The following is a 24,954-nucleotide window of genomic DNA, read 5'->3' on the forward strand; positions in this document are numbered from 1 at the left end:
CTCCCTGCATCTAGTCTGTCTTGTCCTAGATAGAACTGTGGAGGACTGATTAAATGTCTCACACAATCAATCTACAGTTTGCAGATACCCCATTCCATTAGGTTTTTCATTAGCAAAATTAATTTCAGATGTTGGATCACAGCCAAATGTCTTTTGATATGGGAACAGTTTTCAAATCCACATCTGGCTCCAATATGGCTTGGCTGTATGAGATTTTTCTGCAATGTCTGACTTAAGAAGGTAAGTTTTGTAAGGGAAGGCTCCTGGCTCCTCAAAAGGAGTTGCAGATGGGAGACTCGGGTGCTGAGATTAGTGCATCGATTTCCTGGTGATCCGTGATCGCATCGAGTGGGACTCCGTGTTGGGAGTCTTGCCGCACAAAATTTCCCTATGAATTCAGATTACAACAACAACGAAGCACATGAGAATCCAATGGAACTAATAAACTGTATATTCTTTGGCAAATAACCTGTAGTTTAAATGTGGCCTAAATGTAACATGTTGCAAAAGGAATGCACCAAAAGGTGTTTGGGTGCCGGATAAAATTCTTTAAAGTAAAAATATCCCCATACAGTTCGTAATATTAGAACCAATTTCTTCTGTTTTTAAATATTGCTGGTGCGATATATTGCAATGCTTCTGGATAAACAGTTCCAAACCATGTGTTCAGGGCTAACTTCCTTTTCTACCATGCATGCATATTGGGCCATAATTTTCCATGGCAGGGCATCCAACGGCGTCTGCCGTTAGTTAGACTTGCCCTTGTACGTTTAGGTTTTTACATTTTTTGCATGGCAAGTTGCTGTGAGTGCGAGTTAATAACGGCATAGTGAGGGAAACCGGGCATCTGGGACCTGAGTGAACAACTGGCTATCTCCTTTACCAATCAGGTTGAAGGGTTGTGAAATTAACTGCGCAAGGACTGAGAAGGAAGTGTAAATCAGAGTGGGTGAATTCAATGTCAAATCAGGTACAGAAAGAGAAAGACAGAGAGGGAAAGAAAGATCAGATCAAGAGAGAGAGAAAAAAGAGACAGAAAGGAAAAGTTAAAAAAAAGTAAAAATTTTAAATTTTATATTTTAAAAATCTCCAACAATTAAAACTTGTAATAGTTAATTTTCAGTGCCAGAGAGGTTGACTGGCAGTAATTAACACTCATCACATTGTTAAAAGGGTACTTAGACTGAAATGGACAAGACTTAACTTTCTGTGGCGAGTTTAGTTCGTATCTACTGAGGATATACATTAACTTCACGCCGTTCAAAGCATTTCAATGGTGAGACAGATAGTGAGATGCCGTTTTTGTGAAGCTAATGGTGGAGCAGCAACTTGGACAGCAATAATTGGATATTGGAATTTAATCACGCATCTGCTCCTCACCTGGAGTTGCTTTACCATTTGCGCATAAGTAACGATGAGCACTGTTGGCCTCACAGTTATTTTGACAGCAAATTATCCCCAATAGATTTCCATCTTTAGCAATCTCTATGTGCAAAGAGACCTTTTGGAGTACTTTGCAGGGCAATTGATACCAAGTGGATATGAAGAGGGAACGTCTGGCCAGGAAGACGAGTGAAAGCACAAAGAGAATGGTCTTTAGGAGATTCTTGAAGGCAGGAGGGGGATAAGGCAGAGATGATCAGGGAGGATGATGTTAGAGGAATAATGCAAACCACTTATGCTGTTATCCTACACACTTGAGATTTTTCAGTAACAAATCTTTCATTTGGAAAATAATTTTCCAGTCTGTTGCTGGTTAAGTGCATAATGGATTTTCAACTGTTATTAAGCAATTATTAAGGGCATATTACATAGAATTACGTAGAATTACATATTACATTGTACAGCACAGAAACAGGCCATTCGGCCCAACAGGTTTATGCTCCATACGAGCCTCCTCCCTCCCTACTTCATCTAACCCTAAGGAGTCTTACAACACCAAGTTATAGTCCAACAGCTTTATTTGAAATCACAAGCTTTCGGAGCTTTCCTCCTTTGTCAGGTGAGTGTAGGATTCCATAAAGGTACAGCATATATAGTCAGAGAACAATGCCTGGTGATTACAGATAATCTTTCCAACTGCCCGTTATCACACCTCAGCAGAGATATAATCAAAGCAATCAAAGGAGTGGAATGGTGTTCAGACAGAGAAACATCACATACAAGACTACTGAATACACAAACGGTCACAACACAAAGACAGAGAGAGAGAGAGAGAGAGACCCAAAAGGCAGAGAAAGCCATGATGTGGAGATGCCGGTGATGGACTGGGGTGGACAAATGTAAGGAGTCTTACAACACCAGGTTATAGTCCAAGTTTGATTTGAAATCACAAGCTTTCGGAGCTTTCCTCCTTCGTCAGGTGTCTCTCTCTCTCTCTCTCTGTGTTCTGACCATTTGTGTATTCAGTAGCCTTGTATGTGATGTTTCTCTGTCTGAACACCATTCCACTCCTTTGATTGCTTTGATTATATCTATGCCGAGGTATGATAACGGGCAGTTGGAAAGATTATCTGTAATCACCAGGCATTGTTCTCTGACTATATATGCTGTACCTTTATGGAATCCTACACTCACCTGACGAAGGAGGAAAGCTCCGAAAGCTTGTGATTTCAAATAAAGCTGTTGGACTATAACCTGGTGTTGTAAGACTCCTTACATTTGTCCACCCCAGTCCATCACCGGCATCTCTACATCATCTAACCCTATCAGCATATCCTTCTATTCCTTTCTCCCTCATGTGTTTATCCAGCTTTCCCTTAAATGCATCTATCTTAGTCGCCTCAACTACTCCTAGTGGTAGCGAATTCCACATTCTCACCACTCTCTGGGTAAAGAAGTTTCTCCTGAATTCCCTATTGGATTTATTAGTGACTATCTTATATTTATGGCCCCTAGTTCTGGTCTCCCCTACAAATGGAAACATTTTCTCTACATCTACCCTATTAAACCCTTTCATAATTTTAAAGACCTCTATCTGCTCACCCCTCAGTCTTCTCATTTCTAGAGATAAGAACCCCAGCCTTTTCAATCTTTCCTGATAGGTATAATGTCACAGTTCTGGTATCATTCTAGTAAATATTTTTTGGTCCTTCTCCAATACCTCTTATCCTTTTTATAATATGGAGATCAGCACTGTTTACACTGACCAAGTGTGGCCTAACCAAGGTTCTATGCATGTTTAACATAACTTCTCTGCTTTTCAATTCTATCCCTTTCGAAATGAACCCCAGTGCTTAATTTGCCTTTTTTTTATGGACTTATTAACCTGCATCGTTACTTTCAGTGATTTGTAATCTGTACCCCCAGATCCCTCTGCTCCTCTATCCCATTTAGACTCTTATTATCCAAGCAGTATGTGGCCTCCTTATTCCTCCTACCAAAATGTACCACCTCACACTTATCTATATTGAAATTTATTTGCCAATTACACACCCATTCTGCAAGTTTATTCATGTCTTCCTGTATTTTCTCGCAGTCCTCAGTGTTAACTATACCCACCAATTTGGTGTCATCCGCAAATTTTAAAATTGTACTTCCGTAACCTAAGTCCAAATCGTTTATATAAATGGTGAACAACACTGGTCCCAGCACCAATCCTTGTATAACACCACTTCCCACCTTTTGCCAGTCTGAGTAACTACCTTTAATCCCCACTCTCTGTTTTCTGTTTTATAGCCAGCTTGCTATCCATTCTGCTTCCTGTCCCCTGATTCCATATGTTCTGACCTTAGTCATGAGTCTACTATGTGGTACCTTATCGAAGGCCTTTTGAGGCATATGCTTATGAAGCATTGATTCAAAGTACAGAGCAAAACAAAAACACAAATAGAATATCTTAGACTTTAGAATACAACATTTACATTAGCTGAACTCTAGTAGATAGTTGAACAACAAACAGGTTAGCATTTTGAATAGTGAGAATTGGCTAAACGATTGAAAACTTACTTTTTTTTTTCAAAATAGTTTTGAATCTGAAAAAAGAATTTGTGACTCTTTTGTCATTCTGAATTTCCTTTCCTTCTCTGTTAAAGCCAAGGATGTACACTGGGCTACTGTTCCCAAAGCGGTAGCAGCCTCTCAAGCACCTTTTCCTTACATTGTAGAGCTGGACAGTGCATGTCAATGAGAGCCATCACACTTTACTCATCTATGGTCCAGAGCCTGCTAGACAGTGATCAGGAACAGAAGTCCTCACCAACGTTTGCTTGCCTTGACCTGGGACTGTGAGGCCAATTGTAGCTGACATCCACTACTCAACAGATCAGGAATCAATTTTGGAACTTTCCTAACCTGTGTCTCAGGATGAAGGGCATTTAACCACTGAACCAAGGGATTGGCGGGGGCTAGAATTTATGTAGAATTACATGGAGTCTACAGCACAGAAACAGGCCATTCAGCCCAACTGGTCTATGCTGCCGTTTATGCTCCACATGAGCTTCCTCCCACCCCTCTTTATCTAACCCTATCAGCATATCCTTCTATTCCTTTCTCCCTCATGAGCTTATCTAGCTTCCCCTTAAATACATCTATGCTATTCGCCTCAACTAATTCTTGTGGTAGCGAGTTCCACATTCTTACCACTCTTTGGGTAAAGAAGTTTCTCCTGAATTCCCTATTGAATTTATTGGTGACTATCTTATATTTGTGACCCCTAATTTTGGTCTCTCCCATAAGCGGAAACATCTTCATTACATCTACCCTATCAAACCCCTTCATAATTTTAAAGACCTCTATCAGGTCATCCCTCAGCCTTCTCATTTCTAGAGAAAAGAGCCCCAGCCTGTTCAACCTTTCCTGATAAGTATATCCTCTCAGTTCTGGTATCAGCCTTGTGAATCTTTTTTGCACCTTCTTCAATGCCTCTATATCCTCTTTTTAATATGGAGACCAGAACTGTGCACGGTACTCTTAAGTGTGATCTAACCAAGATTCTATACAAGTTTAACATAACTTCTCTGTTTTTCAATTCTATCCCTCTAGAAATGAACCCCAGTGCTTGGTTTACTTTTTTATGGCCTTATTAGTGATTTGTGTATCTGTACCTCCCGATCCCTCTGCTCCTGTATCCCTTTTAGATTCTTATTATCCAAGCCTCCTTATTCTTCCTACCAAAATGCATCTTCACCTCACACTTATCTATATTGAAATTCATTTGCCAGTTACATGCCTCTAATTTTAGTAGAAGTGTCTCCTATGAAGGGGGTACAGATGCAATCTACCTTCAGATGGGGACTTTACAGGAAACTCCAGGGGCAAAAAATTGTGACCTTCTTGGCAAATGTGATGATGATTTGCTGCAAATCAGTCACATCTTCTCCCTGTACATTACGTACTGTCCTTGCAGATCACAGCATTTATAAAATGACCTATGACTGTCTTAACAGCTTCTAAAATGACTGGAAAGGACATTTATAGTTTGGTGAATAACTGAATGATCACATCCCCTAACGGCCCTTCAGGGTGTTACCTAGATTGTCAGTACTAAATCCGAATAAGATTTAATTGTTTGTATCAAATGCTCGTTACCTGACTATGTTATTTTAATTGATAAATATGAAGAACCTAAGATGCTTTTTTGTAATATCTGTCACCAAGCAAATGGCAATAAATGAGATGTGTGATTAAGATGCTCATTTATCTATGTACAATCAACAAGTACACATATCCCTTAAGGAAGATGAAATATCTGTGCAGATAGGAACATTGGAACAGGGGTAGGCAATTCAGCCCCTAGAGATTGCTCTGCCTCATGGCTAATCTGTACCTCAATTCCATTTACCTGCCTTAGATCCATATCCCTCGATACCCTTACCTAACAAAAATCTATCGATCTCAGTCTTAAAAGCTTCAATTGCCCCAGCATCCACAGCCCTTTGGAGGAGAGAATTTCAGATTTCCGCTATTCTTTGTGTGAAAAGACTTCCTGATTTCCCTCCTAACGGCCTAGCTCTAATTTTAAGATTATGTCCCCTCATTCTTGATTCCCCACCAAAGGAAATAGTTTCTCCGTATCTACCCTATCAAATCCTTTTAATATTTCAAACACTTCGAACACCCCTCAATCTTCTGTACTCAAGGGAATACAAGTCAAGTTTATGTAACCTGTCCTCATAATTTAACCCTTTAAGACCTGGTATCATTCTGGTGACTGTGCACTGAATCCCCTCCAAGGTTAGTACATCGTTCCTGAGATGCGGTGCCCAGAACTGAACGCAGTGCTCCAGATGCGGTCTGACCAAGGCTGTATACAACTGAAGAATAACTTTCTCCCCTTTGATTTCAGCCCCCTTGAGATAAAGGCCAACATTCCATTAGCCTTTTTGATTGCTTTTTGTACCTATCTACGAGCATTAAATAATTTGTGTACTTGGACTCCTGAATCCCTTTGCTTCTCTACAGTTCCTAGTTTCTCACCATTTAGAAAATACCCTGATTTATCCACTACCTGCATCAGATATAGGAGTCCGCAAGGTTAGTTATTTAAAAATGTGACTGGACTTGAACAGAAATGAAATGCGGCACTGACCATGGCCTATTTAGGTGTTCACATTTCACTGTGTAAAAATAGGCGCAGTTAATTCTAATGTAATTACTGGGAAAAGGCCACACATTTCTACAGTACAGAAAATCCTGGCTGGTGGGATTCACTGTGACATGTTGTCATATGAATACATGCTAGAGGATTGGTTGTAAAGTATCAGTAATATATTTGAATCTTTTTAGAGGAGATCTGCACCCTGGTAATTGCCGAGGCTTTCCCTGAAGACTCTGGGACGTTTACTTGTACAGCCAGCAACAAGTATGGCACCATGTCGAGCACTGCTCTCCTCACTGTCCGCGGTAGGTCTTTACGCTTCTTTTAACATTCCATTATCACGCTATTGGTTTTGTTTTACAAATTGAGCACTAATAAGATACTAATTTTCTCTAGAAGAAGAGTATATTTTAAAAATCTGTACAGGATTAGTAGGCAGTCCCGTGGGATTAGACAGCAGTCCCGTGGGAGAAGCAAGCAGTCTCATAGGATTAGACAGCAGTCCCGTGGGATTAGACAGCAGTCCCGTGGGATTAGGCAGCAGTCCCATAGGATTAGGCAGCGGTCCCGTGGGATTAGGCAGCAGTCCCATAGGATTAGACAGCAGTCCCATAGGATTAGGCAGCAGTCCCGTGGGATTAGGCAGCAGTCCCATAGGATTAGGCAGCAGTCCCGTGGGATTAGGCAGCAGTCCCATAGGATTAGGCAGCAGTCCCATAGGATTAGGCAGCAGTCCCGTGGGATTAGGCAGCAGTCCCATAGGATTAGGCAGCAGTCCCGTGGGATTAGGCAGCAGTCCCGTGGGATGAGGCAGCAGTCCCATAGGATTAGGCAGCAGTCCCGTGGGATTAGACAGCAGTCCCATAGGATTAGACAGCAGTCCCGTGGGATTAGGCAGCAGTCCCATAGGATTAGGCAGCAGTCCCATTGGATTAGGCAGCAGTCCCGTGGGATTAGGCAGCAGTCCCATAGGATTAGGCAGCAGTCCCATAGGATTAGGCAGCAGTCCCATAGGATTAGGCAGCAGTCCCATAGGATTAGGCAGCAGTCCCATTGGATTAGGCAGCAGTCCCATAGGATTAGGCAGCAGTCCCGTGGGATTAGGCAGCAGTCCCGTGGGATTAGACAGCAGTCCCGTGGGATTAGGCAGCAGTCTCATAGGATTAGGCAGCAGTTCCGTGGGATTAGACAGCAGTCCCATAGGATTAGACAGCAGTCCCATAGAATTAGGCAGCAGTCCCATAGGATTAGACAGCAGTCCCATAGGATTAGGCAGCAGTCCCATTGGATTAGGCAGCAGTCCCATAGGATTAGACAGCAGTCCCATAGGATTAGACAGCAGTCCCGTGGGATTAGGCAGCGGTCCCACAGGATTAGGCAGCAGTCCCACAGGATTAGGCAGCAGTCCCGTGGGATTAGGCAGCAGTCCCGTGAGATTAGGCAGCGGTCCCGTGGGATTAGGCAGCAGTCCCATAGGATTAGGCAGCAGTCCCATAGGATTAGGCAGCAGTCCCGTGGGATTAGGCAGCAGTCCCGTGGGATTAGGCAGCAGTCCCGTGGGATTAGGCAGCAGTCCCATAGGATTAGGCAGCAGTCCCGTGGGATTAGGCAGCGGTCCTGTGGGATTAGGCAGCGGTCCCATGGGATTAGGCAGCAGTCCCGTGGGATTAGGCAGCAGTCCTGTGGGATTAGACAGCGGTCCCACAGGATTAGGCAGCGGTCCCATAGGATTAGGCAGCAGTCCCGTGGGATTAGGCAGCAGTCCCGTGGGATTAGGCAGCAGTCCCATAGGATTAGGCAGCAGTCCCGTGGGATTAGGCAGCGGTCCCGTGGGATTAGGCAGCGGTCCCGTGGGATTAGGCAGCGGTCCCATAGGATTAGGCAGCGGTCCCGTGGGATTAGGCAGCAGTCCCATAGGATTAGGCAGCAGTCCCATTGGATTAGGCAGCAGTCCCGTGGGATTAGGCAGCAGTCCCGTGGGATTAGGCAGCAGTCCCGTGGGATTAGGCAGCGGTCCCACAGGATTAGGCAGCAGTCCCATTGGATTAGGCAGCAGTCCCGTGGGATTAGGCAGCAGTCCCGTGGGATTAGGCAGCAGTCCCGTGGGATTAGGCAGCGGTCCCACAGGATTAGGCAGCGGTCCCACAGGATTAGGCAGCAGTCCCATTGGATTAGGCAGCAGTCCCGTGGGATTAGGCAGCAGTCCCGTGGGATTAGGCAGCAGTCCCATTGGATTAGGCAGCGGTCCCCTTGCGGGATGAAGCAGAAGACGGATTGTGCAATGGATGCATGGGATTAAGAAACAGCCACAGAAAGCACTCTGACATATGAGATTAGATTACTGCTGGATGCAATTTTAATATTCTTACTTTAGTATTCGCATCGAAATATCTGTGCAGAAGTTGCAGGATGTTTTCCTGACAAGTGTCAGTTTGACTCAGTTGTTAGTACTTGTCTCCGAGTTAGAAGGTTGGGGTTTCACCGTCAGTCCAGCAATTTGTGCACACGATTTAGCTTGACGCAATCAGTGTGATTCTGAGGGACGGTTTTGGATGAGATGCCAAGCCATAGCTTTGTTTGCCTATTCCAGTGAACTTAAAATATCCCATTGCATTATCTGAAGAAGAATAGGGAGTTCTCCCAGTGCCCGGGCCAACATTCACCCCTCAACCAACGACATCAAAAACAGATTAGCTAGCCATTCATTCATTTGTTGTTTGTGGGACCTTGCTGTGTTTGCCTACATAACAAGAGTCACTGCATTACAAAAGTAATATGTTAGACGTGGGGTGCTTTGGGATATGATAAGGTGCTAGTTCTTTCTTTAACACTATTTCTATTATTTTCTTTAAAATTTAATTCTTCCTTATGTTGCTTAATTCTATAGCGAAGGGCAGATTTTACAGCATCCCATTCTTGGTGGTGACCCTGCCTGCAGGAGCGTATATTGCTGGCATGCTCCTTATGATTTTCCGTGCATCAGTGGGAAAAAGTGGGGAGCATGCCCGTAATTTCCGGTGATGGGTGAGGCTCAAGACCAGGAGCACAATTTCTAAAAATTGATCCTACACCGTAGAAAAACTACTGCATTAATATTTCTTATGCAGAAAACTGACTGCAATTCCTCAATTCGATTTGATGACCTTTTCACAGGAACTGAAGATAATAATGCTGTTAATCTGAATGCTTCAAGCTCTATGACAGTTGAGGCCACTGAGGTTAATGTGCCAGTCCAGCCGGATGTAACCCTGTCACGGCCCACTGCCTACCTAAAACCCAAACTGGAGAGCGTTCTTGTGAACCACCATGATCACAAGCCTAAAGCTGGGCTACGTGTGCACTTCAAATTGCCCGAAGATGATACAGGAAGTGAGCCTTCGTTTGAGGAGGGACATGACACAACAAATGGACAGAATACCTGGGCATCAGGGCTAATTTCACCCACGAAAGAGCCCCCACCAGTATTTGCCAAACCAAAACTGTGAGTACTTTATTAACGAATGCAGACCTGCAGGATTAGTATGATGTTTTGACTGGAGTTAAAAACACTGTGTGCATTTGGGTGCAGACAGCACCCTGATTGATGTATTAGTACCTTCAATACTATCGTTTGGAACGTTGCCACTAACAGTTCTACTAACTAGCTATTGCTTCAATTTTGAATGTTTAACATTTTTCTGCCATTAAAAGAGGTCACTTGGGTTTGTAACACACAATACAGAAACATTGGGATGCATATTTTAAGGTTATAAATCTCATGGCAGAATTCATGCTGGCAGCTGAGGAGGCTTGGAATGCGGAACGTCTTGTTCCACTTATAAAACTCAGATTTATAGATACAACGCATGTTTCAGCACAGAAATAGACCATTCAGCCCATCAGTTGGCACCAGGGTATTTCTCCACTTGAGCCAGTTCGTCCACTCTGACTCTCCTGCTTGTTCCCCACACCTGTTAACATTCCTCTTTTTCAAGTAGCTGTCTAATTCCCTTTTAAAAGAATGTGTAGACTCTGCAACTACAACAGCTGGTAGCAAAGAATTCCACATTCTCACCACCCCTGGTTGTAGAATTTGGACCTGAAGACCCATGGGCGAATGACCACCAGGATCGCACTCACCGGTGACCTCTGCTGCTGTCCCTGTTGTAACATGCGGCATTCAGGGAGAGGTCACTGTATCCGAATGCCCTCAGCGGGCGCACCTCATCTGGATTCTGTCAGTGGCTGGAAAATTTGCCACCCACTGCCAGTTAGGGGAGGAGCAGGTCCACAACCCCCCGCCCCCCCTACTTCCCCAGAAAAAAGGTTAAAGTGCCCCCATCTTTCCCCTTTGTAAGAGGACTGCATTTAGACAAAATTTAAGAACAATTTACCATGATCCAGTTCCGGACCCCCAGGTGAGACCCATATCATAAAAAGGATATGGGGAAAGGGCGAGGCAATGAGATTAGAATAGATAGCTTCAGTTGAAGAGCTGACACCAGCATAGGCACAATGGGCTGAATGGCCTCCTTCTGTGCTGTAATTCACAGAAAGCAAATATACGGCAGTGCATTAACCTTTCCAAAAGTCAGTTTTGCATTGACACATTAATGAGGTGAAGGGTCCAATAATTATTGTGCGTGGCCAGGGCGGAGAGCTGGCAGATCGTCCACCTGCAGCTGAGGTTTGGCGTGCAGTCCAGAGGCGCTGGGACTCTGCCCTTCGATGCGTCCTTGCGAGTTCTGGGAGACCTGCCCATACTATGCTACAGGTTTGGGGATCAGAGGGTTCATGGTTTGGTCCCCTCACTTCTACTGGTGGAACAGGCTGATCGGAATTTCGGCCTCCATGACTATTCCAAGAATAAACTTCTAAAGCATCTAGTGCATCTGAATTGTGCATCGAGTGTCTCTGCTGTCAAGATTAGGGGAGATTGTTTTGTCAGTTTGCACATTGTTGTCCCCTAACATGCTGAGAGGCATCACCGTGCATTCCCCCCTTTGCAACTGCCGGTGTCTTCATCATGTTCAGCAATACAGAAAGGATTATTGAAACACTGAAAATGGTCTGGGTTCAGTTTTATTACCTTGGAAATTGTATTAGTTCGTCATTGTAGTCAGATATAAATGAACAGCCTTCATTTAATTTTTGAGTAATTACCACTCTCTGTTAAGTTGAACTCTGTGATACCACCAACTTCATTTTCTCCACTTGAAAATCCTAGGGCCCTGATTTTAACTCTGGGTGTGTAGGGCTTAATTCAGCAACCCTGCGTTCCTGGTGTTGCGCCTCGCTGGATGGCAGCACGAATCGGAGAGCACAGCACGGCACTGTAACCCAATTCTCTGACCTTTGCTCCTGTCTCGCCGGGTCCAGCTCCCAGTGGGTGTAGGATTGCTGAATAACACCCATTGTCTTGAGTAAAGAGCATTTCCTTTGTGGTTTGGTTTGAATAATACATTCATTTTGCATGAAAAACAACAAAGAGTATGAAAGTTATCATTGCTGTGGACTTGAGGGCTGATTATGCAGGTTGGAGTGTAGGGTTTTGCTGGCTGATTGAGTGAGTGAGAATCGCAGAGTTGGGTGAGTGTTCTTTAGGATTGTTGTTTATCTGATTCACAGACTTTGTCATTCAGCAGCCAGGCTGCCTTTCCATTGCTGAGAGTGATTGCACTTTTCATGTGGTCTCCTTTTGAAGGCTTTGAAAAATATATTAGTGACCGACTAGTTCAATTTCTCATGTTCAACACCCGGAATGTGCTAAAGTGGTTGTGTGCCGATTTAAAACGGGTGCTGCATTTGGAGGCACATTCAGCCATTTTGAATATTGCAATCTTAAAAAGGGTGAAAATTTGTTTTGTTGCAGTACTCATTGTTCATTTGGCTTTTTTGCGTTATTTTATTCTGGCATTTGCTGCTGCTTTCGATTGTGGTCTAAGTTTTGGATTTTTTGGATTGAGTTGCAGACCCCTATTTTTCATCTGTGGCTTGTCAGTCGCAATTTAAGTTGTCACAACCATCATTCTGAAGGTGGGCATCTTGTTGAGCATGGTTCCCTATTTTCTTGTTTTGGTGGAGAAAGAGGAGGATCACAGGACAAGAAGGCCATATGTTTACACCTGAGGCAGCATTGTCACCTGCCCTCACCCAAACACACATGTCTTAGGAGGTGATTGACGAGGCAGACAGACCCTCAGACAAGTTTCAGGGCTGCGTTGGCTCTGCCTGCGCCATGTCCTGCTGGTTCCCACCCTGCTCTGGATTCTGCTCCCATGTTGTTGAATGATCTCTGCTTTGCCCCATGCTTCCCATGGCTGGTGACTTTGCTCTGCTTCACTCGCCTTTCAGACCTCCTTCATCAACTTTTGCTGAGCTAAAAGGACGGGCTCCTCAAGCTCCTGCTGCTGCTCTCGATTTTGTGTGTTCCTCACCTCCTTACAGCTGTTCCTCAGACCAGCTCCCTTGTCTGAATTGATCCTGTGGGTTTACCTTTCACCTTCCTTTGGCTCTGTGGACTTCACTGCTCTCGGTCCTTGGGTTTAACTCGCACTACTTCTCACTCCTCTGCTGGTACACTGGAACGGTTGGTGCACACTGCTAACAACTGAGGCCGTGACATACCTCCGCTGGACCTCTGGATCAACTTCTGCTGACTCATGGTCAACTTTCCACTCCTCTGCGGCCCTCTGATTCCACTGGACAACCTCCAGCAGTGTGCTCACCTATACTCTTTCCTTGAATGGCTCCCAGATCCACTCTTTCTCCACAACTGTCTCTGAACCTGGGCACTGGTTCTTGAACACTCCAAGCTGACTCCACACTGTCTACAAATTGATTTCATTCCAGCACAAGACCTCAAACTTTAACTTTGAACTCTTTCTCATTGTTGTCTCCCTGTCCTCTGTTTATGGCCAGGACATGTCTCTTCTACTTCCTGCCATGTCTAAGTTACCTAAATTCCCTCTGTGTCCATTCACCTGCTGCTTTGGACCTGAGCCCATTGCCTGGCCTTCCTTTCTTTTTCTCTTGGCCCATCTTGGGCCCTTCTCTCCTGTCTCCTCCCCTTTGTGTCACCAGTCATACTACCTTTCATTTTTCCCTCTTGGGAACTTTGTCCCCAATCAAACCCTACCCCAACACATCACTGACTTCCCATTTTCCTACCACTGTCCCAGGCTTGAATTTCCCTTGCATAAGTTCACAGCTACCCTCTGTGCCTCTCTTGGCATTCTCCAAAGGGCCCATCAAGGCATTTGTCACGACCCCCTTACAAGCAGCAACCTCAACTGCCCCATCCCCCACTGCCTCATCCTCCACTCCCTCCAACGTTCAGTCTTGGATGAGTTGCATTTTCCTCCAGCTAAACACTAGGAAATCTGAAATAGAAACAGAAAGTGCTGGAAACACTCAGCAGGTCAGGCATTATCTGTGGAAAGAAAAACAGAGTTAAAGTTTCAGGTCGATGACTCTTCATCAGAACTGAAAGATGTTGGAGATGAACAGCTTTTAAGTAAGAATGTAGCTATCGTCATCAGTCACCATCACAAACTCTATTCCCGAGCCACCGACTCCATTCCCCTCCCCAGCCACTCTCTCTGGCTGAACCAAACTGTTTGGAACCTCAGTGTCCTATTTGACACTGAGCTGAGTTTCCAACTCCATATCCTCTCCACCACCAATACACCAGAATTGGACACAATACTCCAGCTGTGGCTGAACCAGTGTTTTATAAAGGTTCAACATAACTTTTGTACTCTATGCCTCTATTTATAAAGCCCAGGATCCTGTATGCTTAGTAGAATAAGACAGGTTAATGTGTGGCTGGAGAAATGGTGCAGGAGGGAGGGCTTCAGATTCCTGGGGCATTGGGACTAGTTCTGGGGCAGGAGGGACCTGTACAAGCCGGATAGATTGCACCTCAACAAAGCTGGGACCAATGTCCTCGCGGGGAGGTTAACTAGTGCTGTGGGGGAGGGTTTAAACTAATTTGGCAGGGAGATGGGCACCAGGATAAAACATTAGAGAGGAGAAACAAGGTGCACAGAGAACTGAGAGATAAATAGCACTAGAGTAAAGAACTGTTCAGAAATAGGAGGGATCAGACCGGGGGGCAAATGTGAGGCAGTCTAAGATGAGATTGGAGTGCATGTATCTAAATGCATGTAGAGTGGTAAATAAGGTTGGTGAGCTGCAGGCTCAAGTCACCACATGGGACTATGATATAGTGGCAATAACAGAGACCTGGCTCAAAGAAGGGGAGGATTGGGTAATTAATATTTCTGGCTACAAGATATTCAGGAAAGATAGGGAAGGAAAGAAAGGAGGGGGCAGCAGTATTGATCAAAGAAACTATTGTAGCACTGGAAAGGGATGATGTAGTTGAGGGATCAAAGACAGAATCTATTTGGTTGGAATTTAGGAACAATAGAGGAGCTATTACACTACTGGGTGTAAACTACAGGCCACCAAATAATGGGAAGGAGATAGAGGAGCAAATTTGCAGGCAAATTACAGAAAGATGCAAGGATTATAGAGTAGTGATAATGGGGGACTTCAATTATCCTAATATAGACTGGGATAGTAACAGTGTAAAGGGCAAAGAGAGGGAGGAATTCCTGAACTATATACAAGAGAACTTCCTGGAACAGTGTGTTTCCAATCCAACCAGGAAGGAAGCAGTGCTGGATATAGTTCTGGGGAATGTAGTGGGGCAGGTGGAGCATGTTTCAGTGGGAGAGAATTTGGGGAATAGTGATCATAATATCATCAGGTTTGGAATAGTTATGGAAAAGGACAAGGAACAATCAAACATAAAAATACATAACTAGAGGAGGTGTCATTTCAGTGAGTTATAAGGGGATCTTGCCCTACAGGATTGGAAACAAAAATTGGCAGGCAAAACAGTAATTGAACAATGGGAGGCCTTCAAGATGGAGATGGTTCGGGTACAGAGTAGACACATTCCCATGAGGGGGAAAGGAAGGGCATCCAAAGCTAGAGCTCCCTGGATGACTAAAGATACAGAGATTAAAATAAAACAGGAAAAGGAGGGTTATGAGAAATGTAAGGTTCATAATATAGTAGAGAATCAGGCTGAATGCAGAAAGTACAGAGGAGATCTAAAAAAGGAATATGAGGCGGAAAATAGTGTGAGACTAGATTAGCAGCTAACATAAAAGGGAACCCAAAAGTCTTTTATATACATACAAATAGTAAAAGGGTAGTCAAAGGAAGGGTGGGGCCAATTAGGAACAAAAAAGCACCGGCTCGAAGAGCAACCAGGTGCCCATTCTAATCCTACCTTCCAGCACCCAGTCCGTAGCCCTGCAGCTTACAGCACTTTAGGTGCAGGTCCAGGTACTTTTTAAAAGAGTTGAGGGTCCCTGCCTCTACCACCAATTCGGGCAGTGAATTCCATATACCCACCACCCTCTGGGTAAAAAAGTTTTTCCTCATGTCCCCTCTAATCCTTCCACCAATCAGCTTAAATCTATGTCCTCTAGTTCTTGAACTCTCCGCTAGGGGAAACAGGTACTTCCTGTCTACTCTATCCAGGCCCCTCATAATTTTGTACACCATTGTAATATATGGTGCTAGAATTGTAATATATAGTGCTAGAGTTGTAATATATAGTGCTAGGAATGTAATATATAGTGCTAGGAATGTAACATGTAGTGCTAGGAATGTAATATGTAGCACTAGAATTGTAATATGTAGTGCTAGAATTGTAATAAATAGTACTAGGAATGTAATATGTAGTGCTAGAATTGTAATATATAGTGCTAGAATTATAATGTATGGTGCTAGAATTGTAATATATAGTGCTAGGAATGTAAAAATGGTGCTAGAATTGTAATATATAGTGCTAGAATTGTAATATATAGTGCTAGGAATGTAATATATAGTGCTAGAATTGTAATATATAGTGCTAGGAATGTAATATATAGTGCTAGAATTGTAATATATAATGCTAGGAATGCAATATATGGTGCTAGAATTGTATTACATAGTGCTAGGAATGTAATATGTATTGCTAGGAATGTAATATATAGTACTAGAATTGTAATATATATTGCTAGGAATGTAATATATAGTGCTAGAATTGTAATATATAGTGCTTGAATTATAATATTTAGTGCTAGGAATGTTATATATAGTGCTAGAATTGTAATGTATTGTAATGGAACACAGAAATAAAAATGGAATATATAGTCCTACCAATAAATCATAGAATTATAAATTTATAATTATGAATATATTATAAATAATTATAAATAGCTTTATTTTTAAAATCCAGCTGCACTGTCTGGTGTGCAATGAGTAGGATATATATCGCTATAATTGGAATATTGAGCCTCGCTAGATGGGAGCTGTGAGGTTGTGATAGGGCTGCAACAAATTATCTGGTCATTATCACATTGCTGTGGGACCTTGCTGTGCACAAATTGGCTGCCACGTTTGCGACATTACAACAGTGTCTACACTTCAAAAAGTACTTAATTGGCTGTAAAGTGCTTTGGGATGTCCTGAGGCCGTGAAAGGTGCTATATAAATGCAAGTATCTCTCTTTAACCCACAGGCTGACCCAGCAACTTGCACTCTCATCCAGAGCAGTTCCCTGTAAAGGGATAAAGATTCTATTACATGTTGGTGAATTAGCTTTTTTTAAGCTTTATTTTTCTGGCCTAGTTTAAGCATAAGAAAATAATCTTCGAAACTTTGAAAAAAACTTTTCAGGTTGAATGAAAATATTCAGAAGTTCAGTGAAAACAACTGTGCTAATTGTTTTAAAAAATAAAACGGTACCATATGGTTTCATATTTATATCTGTAATTATACCTACCCTGGGAGCGATTTTTCACAAATAATAACACAGCTGAAACGTTTTGCCTGATGCAAGGATCCAGTTTTTCATGCTATAAAGGAACATATTTTCCTTTATAAAATTTTACAGGGCACATGGTGAGTAAGGAAGTCAAGACTGTGAGGTGAAATGATAATATCCGTAGATCATTCTGTACAACGTATCCAATTCATAAATACAGAAATACCTCTGTCATCAGTAAGAATAGTTTAACAGTCTTTTCTTAACGGGGTCTGGAAGGCTCCAGGGGCTTAAGCAGTGAATTCTTTGACATGTTGTGACTCCCATTTCCTCAAACCTCCAGAACAGAGATTGAGAGTATGCAATCCTTTGAAATAACAGTCAATTTAATGTTATGTCATAGAAATGATAGCACAGACCGAGGCCATTCAGCCCATTGCCAGTACCAGTGCAGACGAGTGCAGCTCGTTTTACTGCAGCTATCTACCCTAATCTAATTTCCCTGTATCCGTTTCTATTCTTCCTTTACAAATATTTACCCAATTCCCTTTTTAAAAATAGCAACTTGCATTTTTCTAGTTCTTTTAACATAAAAATGCCCCGAAGGGCTTCACAGATAGGCACAAGGAAATCGATCAAGAGCCAGAAAGGGAGATGTTAGAGGGGGTGACCAACAGCTTGGTCAAAGAGATGAGTTTTGAGGAGACTTTTCAAGTGGGTACAAGGCGGAGAGGTTCAGGAAGGGAATTCCAGAGTAGGAGTTGGGCAACTGAAGGCTACGTCGGCAATGGTGGGATAAAGGGAAGGCTATACTGTGGCTCAGTGATAGTGCACTCATGTCTGAGTCAGACGGCCAGGGGTTCAAATCCCACTCCAGAGACCTGAGCACATAATCCAGGCTGTCACTCCAGTGCAGTACTGAGGGAGCGCTGCTCTGTCAGAGGTGCTGCCTTAATAACGTGATGTTAAACCGAGGTCCAGTCTACCCTCTCAGGTGGATGTTAACGATCCCAAGGCACTATTCGAAGAAGAGCAGAGGCGTTCTCCCTGGTGTCCTGGCGAATATTTATCCTTCAACCAACAATACTAAAACAGTTTAATTGGCCATTGGCTGCCACGTTTCCCTATAACAGTGACTGCCCATCACAGAAGTACTTAATTAGCTGTGAAGCACTTTGGGATGTCCTGAGGTCATGTAAGGCGCTATGTAAATGCAAGTTCTTTCTTTCCTACACAAAAGGCTGGAATTAGAGGAACATAGTGTTCAGGGGAAAATATAGGGCTGGAGGAGATTGCAGAGATAGAGTGGAACGGGGCTATGGAGAGATTGAATTTTGAGGACAAGGATTTAAAATTTAATGTGATGGCGGATGGACAGCCAATGTAGGTCATAAAAACATATTCGAACAATGACGGACAGAAAAAGATTCACTGGTCCATCTAGTCTGTCCCACACAATGGCAATGTCTTGTGCATCACAATATATACATACTCCCCACCCCACCCAAAAGCCGTGCACTCTCCTGGAAGAGGCAAAAATACAGATAAAAATCCAGGCCAATTTGGGGAAAAAAATCTGGAAAATTCCTCTCCGCCCCCCCCCCAACCTTAGGTGATCAAATCTAGTCCAGGAGATCACTCTGGCCCTGATTAATGTTACACATTATCTACCTTTTGTAAGAGGTGATCTCCCCCCCCAGCCAGAAACAGGTCCAGTTCTCACTTGAAGGAATTCAGTGGATCTGCATTCATCGCAAGACTAACTTGTCCACTATTCTCTGAGAAAAGAAGATCCTTCTAACATCCAACCTAGTTCTGGCCTTACGTAACTTCAGAGTGTGACCCCTGGTCCTCCCTAACCTATTTAGTTGAAACAATTTGTCTACATAAACGCAATCTGTTCCCTTCATCATCTTATAAACCTCGATCAAATCACCCCTATGTCTCCGCTTCTCTAAAGTGTAGAGTCTTAGCTCTTTGAGCTTGATAATTAAGATGCTTTAAACTGGGAATTAAACTTTTGGCCCTCCTCTGCACCCTTTCCAAAGCCTCAATATCACCTACTGTGTGAGGAGACCAAAACTGGACACAGTATTCCAACTGAGGTCTAACCAAGGGCTTGTACAAGGACAAAATGGTATGCTTTGTCTTAATTGTCCCATAAATACACCCTAGCAACCTAATCGCTCCAGTTATTGCTTCACAGTATTGGTCATGCACCTTTAGAGATCTATGCACTAGAACGCCTAAATCTCTTTCTTCTTCACCGGCTTAAGTACTTTTCCCTGAAGGGTGAGTGTAGAGGCTGTAGGACCATTAAGGGATGCACAAGATAAATTCAGGTAATGACAGTGAAATGGCAGAAATATTAAACAGTTATTTTGCCTCAGTATTTACCAGGGAGACGAACAGGGTGGACATGACATTGGAAGAAATCAAAAAAGATATAACAACATATAAGATGGAAAGGGGGAATATTTGATAAACTATTCAAACTCAGAGAGGATAAAACACCTGGATTGCATCCGTGAATATTTAAAGAAGTTGGGGAAGAGAATGTAGAGACACTATTACATATATATAAAAATTCATTAGAAAAGAGAATAGTGCCAGAGGACTGGCAGACAACTAATGAGTGTTCTGTATTTAAAAAGAGAGAGAGAATATAGGAACATAAGAAATAGGAGCAGGAGTAGGTCACGTGGCTCCTCAAGTCTGCTCCGTCATTCAATCAGATCATAGCTGACCTTCAACCTCAATTCCACTTTCCCGCCCGATCCCCATATACCTTGATTCCCTTAGAGTCCAAAAATCTATCTATCTCAGCCTTGAATATACTCAATGACTGAGCATCCACAGTACTCTGGGATAGAGAATTCCAAATATTCACGACCCTCTGAGTGAAGAAATTCCTCCTCATCTCAGTCCTAAATGGCCGACCCCTTATCCAGAGACTATGCTCCCTAGTTCTAGAATCTCCAGCCAGTGGAAACAGCCTCTCAGCATCTATCCTGTCAAGTCCCCTCAGAATCTTATATGTTTCAATGAGATCACTTCTTATTCTTCTAAACTCCAGAGAGTATAGGTCCATTATACTCAATCTCTCCTAATAGGACAGCCCTCTCATTCCAGGAATCAATCCAGTGAACCTTCGTTGCACTGCCTTTAGGGCAAGTATACCCTTCCTTAGGTAAGTAGATCAAAACTGTACACAGTACTCCAGGTGGAGTCTCACCAAAGCCCTGTACAATTGCAGCAAGACTTCCTTACTCTTGTACTCCAACCCCTTTGCAATAAAGGCCAGCATACCGTTTGCATTCCTAATTGCTTGCTGTACCTGCATGTAAACTTTCTGTGCTTTGTGTACAAGGACACCCAAATCTTTTTGAGCACCAACATTTAATAGTTTCTCATCATTTAAAAAATATTTTGTTTTTCTATTCTTCCTACCAAAGTGAATAACCTCACATTTCCCCACTATATACTCCATCTGCCACCTTCTCACCCACTCACTTAACCTGTCTATATCCCTTTGCAGACTCTTTGTGACCTCCTCATAGCTTACTTTCCCACCTAGCTTTGTATCGTCAGCAAACTTGGATACATTACATTCGGTCCCTTCATCTAAGTAACTGATATAGATTGTAAATAGCTGAGGCCCAAGCACTGATCCTTGCGGCATCCACTAGTTACAGCCTGCAACCTGAAAATGACCCGTTTATTCCTACTCTCTGTTTCCTGTCCATTAACCAATCCTCTGTCCATGCTACCCCATGAGCCCTTATCTTGTGTAACAACCTTTTGTGTGGCAACTCATTGAATACTTTTTGAAAATCCAAATATACTACATCCACTGGTTCCCCTTTATCTACCCTGCTAGTTACATCCTCAAAAAACTCTTAATAGATTTGTCAAACACGATTTCCCTTTCATTAAACCATATTGACTCTGCCTGATCATATTATGATTTTCTAAGTGCTCTGTTACTACTTCCTTAATAATAGATTCCAGCATTTTCCCAACGACTGATGTCAGGCTAACTGGCCTGTAGTTCCCTGTTTTCTCTCTCCCTCCTTTCTTGAAAAGCGGTGTAACATTTGCTACCTTCCAATTCACTGGGACCATTCTAGAATCTAGGGAATTCTGGAAGATCAAAACCAATGCATCCACTATCTCTGCAGCCACCTCTTTTAGAAGCCTAGGATGCAGGCCATCAGGTCCAGGGGATTTACCGACTTTTAGTCCCATTACCTGTTCCAATACTTTTTCTTTACGAATATTAATTATTATAAGTTCCTCACTCTCATTAAACTCTTGGTTCCCCATTATTTTTGGTATGTTTTTTGTGTCTTCTACTTTGAAGACAGATATAAAATATTTGCTTAACGTCTCTGCCATTTCTTCATTCTCCATTATAATTTCTCCTGTCTCAGCCTCTAAGGGACCAACATTTACTTTTGCTACTTTCTTCCTTTTTACATACTTGTAGAAGCTGTTACAATCCATTTTTATATTTCTTGCTAGTTTACTTTCATATTCTATTTTCTTCCTCTTAATCAATTTTTTGGTTGTCCTTTGCTGGTTTCTAAAACTCTCCCAATCCTCAGGCTTATTACTCTTCTTGGCAACATTATAAGCCTCTTCTTTTAATCTAATACTATCCTTAACTTCTTCAGTTAGCCATGATTGGATCACTTTTCCTGTGGAGTTTTTATTACTCAATGTTCGTGTGTTTGTTTAGAATTATGAAATATTTCTTTAAATGTTTGCCATTGCTTATCTACGATCATATCTTTAATCTAATTTCCCTATTTGTCCCATATATCTATGCCATTGGCTTTATTTAAGTTTAAGACTCTAGTTTCTGATTTAAGCATGTCGCTCTCGAACTCAATGTGAAATTCTATCATATTATGATCACTCTTCCACAGAGGATCAATTACTATGAGATTACTAATTAACCCTGCCTCATTACACAAGACAAGATCTAAAATAACCTGTTCTCTGGATGGTTCCATGACATATTGTTCTAGGAAACTGCCGCGAATACATTCCATGAACTCGTCCTCCAAATTACCTTCTTCCAATTTGATTTGTTCAGTCCATATGAAGATTAAAGCCCCCTACGATTATTGCATTACCTTTGTTACAAGCTCCTATTATTTCTTGATTAATACTCTGCCCAACAGTATAGCTACTGTTAGGGGGCCTATAATCTACTCCCACCAGTGTTTTTTGACCCTTGTTATTTCTTATCTCCACCCATACTGATTCTACTTCCTGATCCTTCCTCTCTACTGTCCGTATGTCATCCTTCATTATCAGGGCTACGCCCCCTCCTTTTCCATTTTGCCTGTATTTTTGAAACGTCAAGTATCCTGGAACATTTAGTTCCCAACTTTGGTTACCTTGCAACCACGTCTCTGTGATGGCTATTAGATTATCCACATTTATCTCTATTTTTACCATTAATTCATCTATCCTGTTACGAATGCTTTGTGCATTCAGATAAAGGGCCATTCATTTTAACTTTTTACCATTTTTCCATGATTTGACCTTATTCGCTGATGCACTATTATCGTTAAACTCTCAGTCCCTTCCTGTCACACTCTGCTTATCTTTACCCAAATCACTGCGCTGCTCTAAGGCTTTGATTTTTCTCATTAGATTTCTAAATTTACCCTCACCTGAACCCTCCCTCTCTTTTTTAGTTTAAAGCCCTATCTACCTCCCTAGTTATTCGATTCACCGGGACGCTGGTCCCAGCCCGGTTTAAGTGGAGCCCGTCCCTACAGACCAGCTCCCTCTTTCCCAGTACTGGTGCCAGTGCCCCATGAATGAAACCCCTGTCTCCCACACCACTCTTTGAGCCACGCATTTAACTCTCTGATCTGTTTGTCCCTGTGCCAATTTGCACCTGGCTCAGGTGGTAATCCAGAGATTATTACCTTTGAGGTTCTATTTTTTAATTTGGACCCGAGCTCCTCAAACTCCCTCAGCAGAACCCCATCCTTAGTTCTACCAATGTCATTGGTTCCTACATGGACCACGACAACTGGATCCTCCCCCTCATGCTCCAAGTTCTTCTCCAGACGTGAGGAGATGTCCTTAACCCTGGCACCGGGCAGGCAACACAATAATCACTCGAATATATATAGTTTTATTAACTAATTAGTTTATCTAGTTTAAGTATTAATTTAATAAAGTAATAGCAAGTTAAAGTTTCCCAGCTCTTAGTTTAACCGACTGCCCTAACTTAGAGAGCAGAAAAAAACTGTAATACTCACCAACCAATCACCTACCTGCTGCCCTGTGACGTCACTCCTTGATCTTTTTATTTTTGATTTCACTGCCGCTCTCTCCCTCTCTCCCTCCCCCTTTCTCTCTCTCTCTCCCTCTCTCCCTCACCCTTTCTCTCTCTCTCTCCCTCCCCCTCTCTCTCTCTCTCTCCCTCTCCCTCTCTCCCTCCCCCTTTCTCTCTCTCTCTCTCCCTCCCCCTCTCTCTCTCTCTCCCTCTCCCTCTCTCCCTCCCCCTTTCTCTCTCTCTCTCTCCCTCTCCCTCTCTTCCTCCCCCTTTCTCTCTCTCTCTCCCTCCCCCTCTCTCTCCCTCCCCTCTCTCTCTCTCTCCCTCTCTGCCCCTTTTATTCATCATTCAGCTCCTCTCTCTCCCTCTCTCTCTCTCTCTCTTTCTCCCACCCCCTCTCTCTCTCTCCCTCTCTCTCTCCCTCCCTCTCTCTCTCCCTCCACCTCTCTCTCTCTCTCTCTCTCCCCCTCCCCCTCTCTCTCTCTCTCTTTTTCCCCCCCTCTCTCTCTCTCTTTCCCCCCTCTCTCTCCCCCTCTCTCTCTCTCTCTCCACCCCTTTTATTCATCATTCAGCTCCTCTCTCTCTCCCTCTCTCTCTCTCCACCCCTTTTATTCATCATTCAGCTCCTCTCTCTCTCCTTCTCTCTCTCTCTCTCTCTCCACCCCTTTTATTCATCATTCAGCTCCTCTCTCTCTCTCTCTCTCTCCACCCCTTTTATTCATCATTCAGCTCCTCTCTCTCTCTCTGCCCCTTTTATTCATCATTCAGCTCCTCTCTCTCTCCCCCTTTCTCTCTCTCCACCCCTTTTATTCATCATTCAGCTCCTCTCTCTCTCTCTCCCTCTCTCCCTCTCCCCCTTTTATTCATCATTCAGCTCCTCTCTCTCTCTCCCCCTCTCTCTCTCTCTCTCCCCCTTTTATTCATCATTCAGCTCCTCTCTCTCTCTCTCCCCCTCTCTCTCTCTCTCTCCCCCTTTTATTCATCATTCAGCTCCTCTCTCTCTCTCTCCCCCTCTCTCTCTCTCTCCCCCTTTTATTCATCATTCAGCTCCTCTCTCTCTCCCCCTCTCTCTCTCTCTCCACCCCTTTTATTCATAATTCAGCTCCTCTCTCTCTCTCTCTCTCCCTCTCTCTTTCTCTCTCTGCCCCTTTTATTAATCCTTCGGGTCCTCTCTCTCTCCGCCCCTTTTATTGATCCCTCAGGTCCGTGCTTGCTCCTTGCCTTTTATGCTCCTTCAGGTCTGCTCTGTGTCTGTGCCTTTTATGCTAGAACTATAGACCAGTTAGCATAGCATCAGTGGCA

The 24,954-nt window shown here is 43.2% G+C and overlaps 1 protein-coding gene across 5 annotated transcripts in view; it reads left to right on the top strand.

Annotated features, from left to right (window-relative positions):
* Window positions 1-24,954, top strand: part of mypn (myopalladin) — a 441,574-nt gene that overhangs the window by 160,361 nt on the left and 256,259 nt on the right. For all 5 annotated transcript variants that reach the window (XR_010966743.1, XR_010966742.1, XM_068002628.1 and 2 more), the window contains exons 9-10: window positions 6,727-6,843; window positions 9,692-10,019. Coding sequence is in view for 3 of the 5 variants with exons in the window: in XM_068002628.1 (XP_067858729.1) it covers window positions 6,727-6,843; window positions 9,692-10,019 (445 nt within the window). In the remaining 2 variants the exon portion in view is untranslated. The remainder of the gene's footprint in view (window positions 1-6,726; window positions 6,844-9,691; window positions 10,020-24,954) is intronic.

The sequence above is a fragment of the Heptranchias perlo genome, chromosome 21 (genome assembly GCF_035084215.1).
Source record: "Heptranchias perlo isolate sHepPer1 chromosome 21, sHepPer1.hap1, whole genome shotgun sequence".
In the NCBI taxonomy this organism is placed as follows: domain Eukaryota; kingdom Metazoa; phylum Chordata; class Chondrichthyes; order Hexanchiformes; family Hexanchidae; genus Heptranchias; species Heptranchias perlo.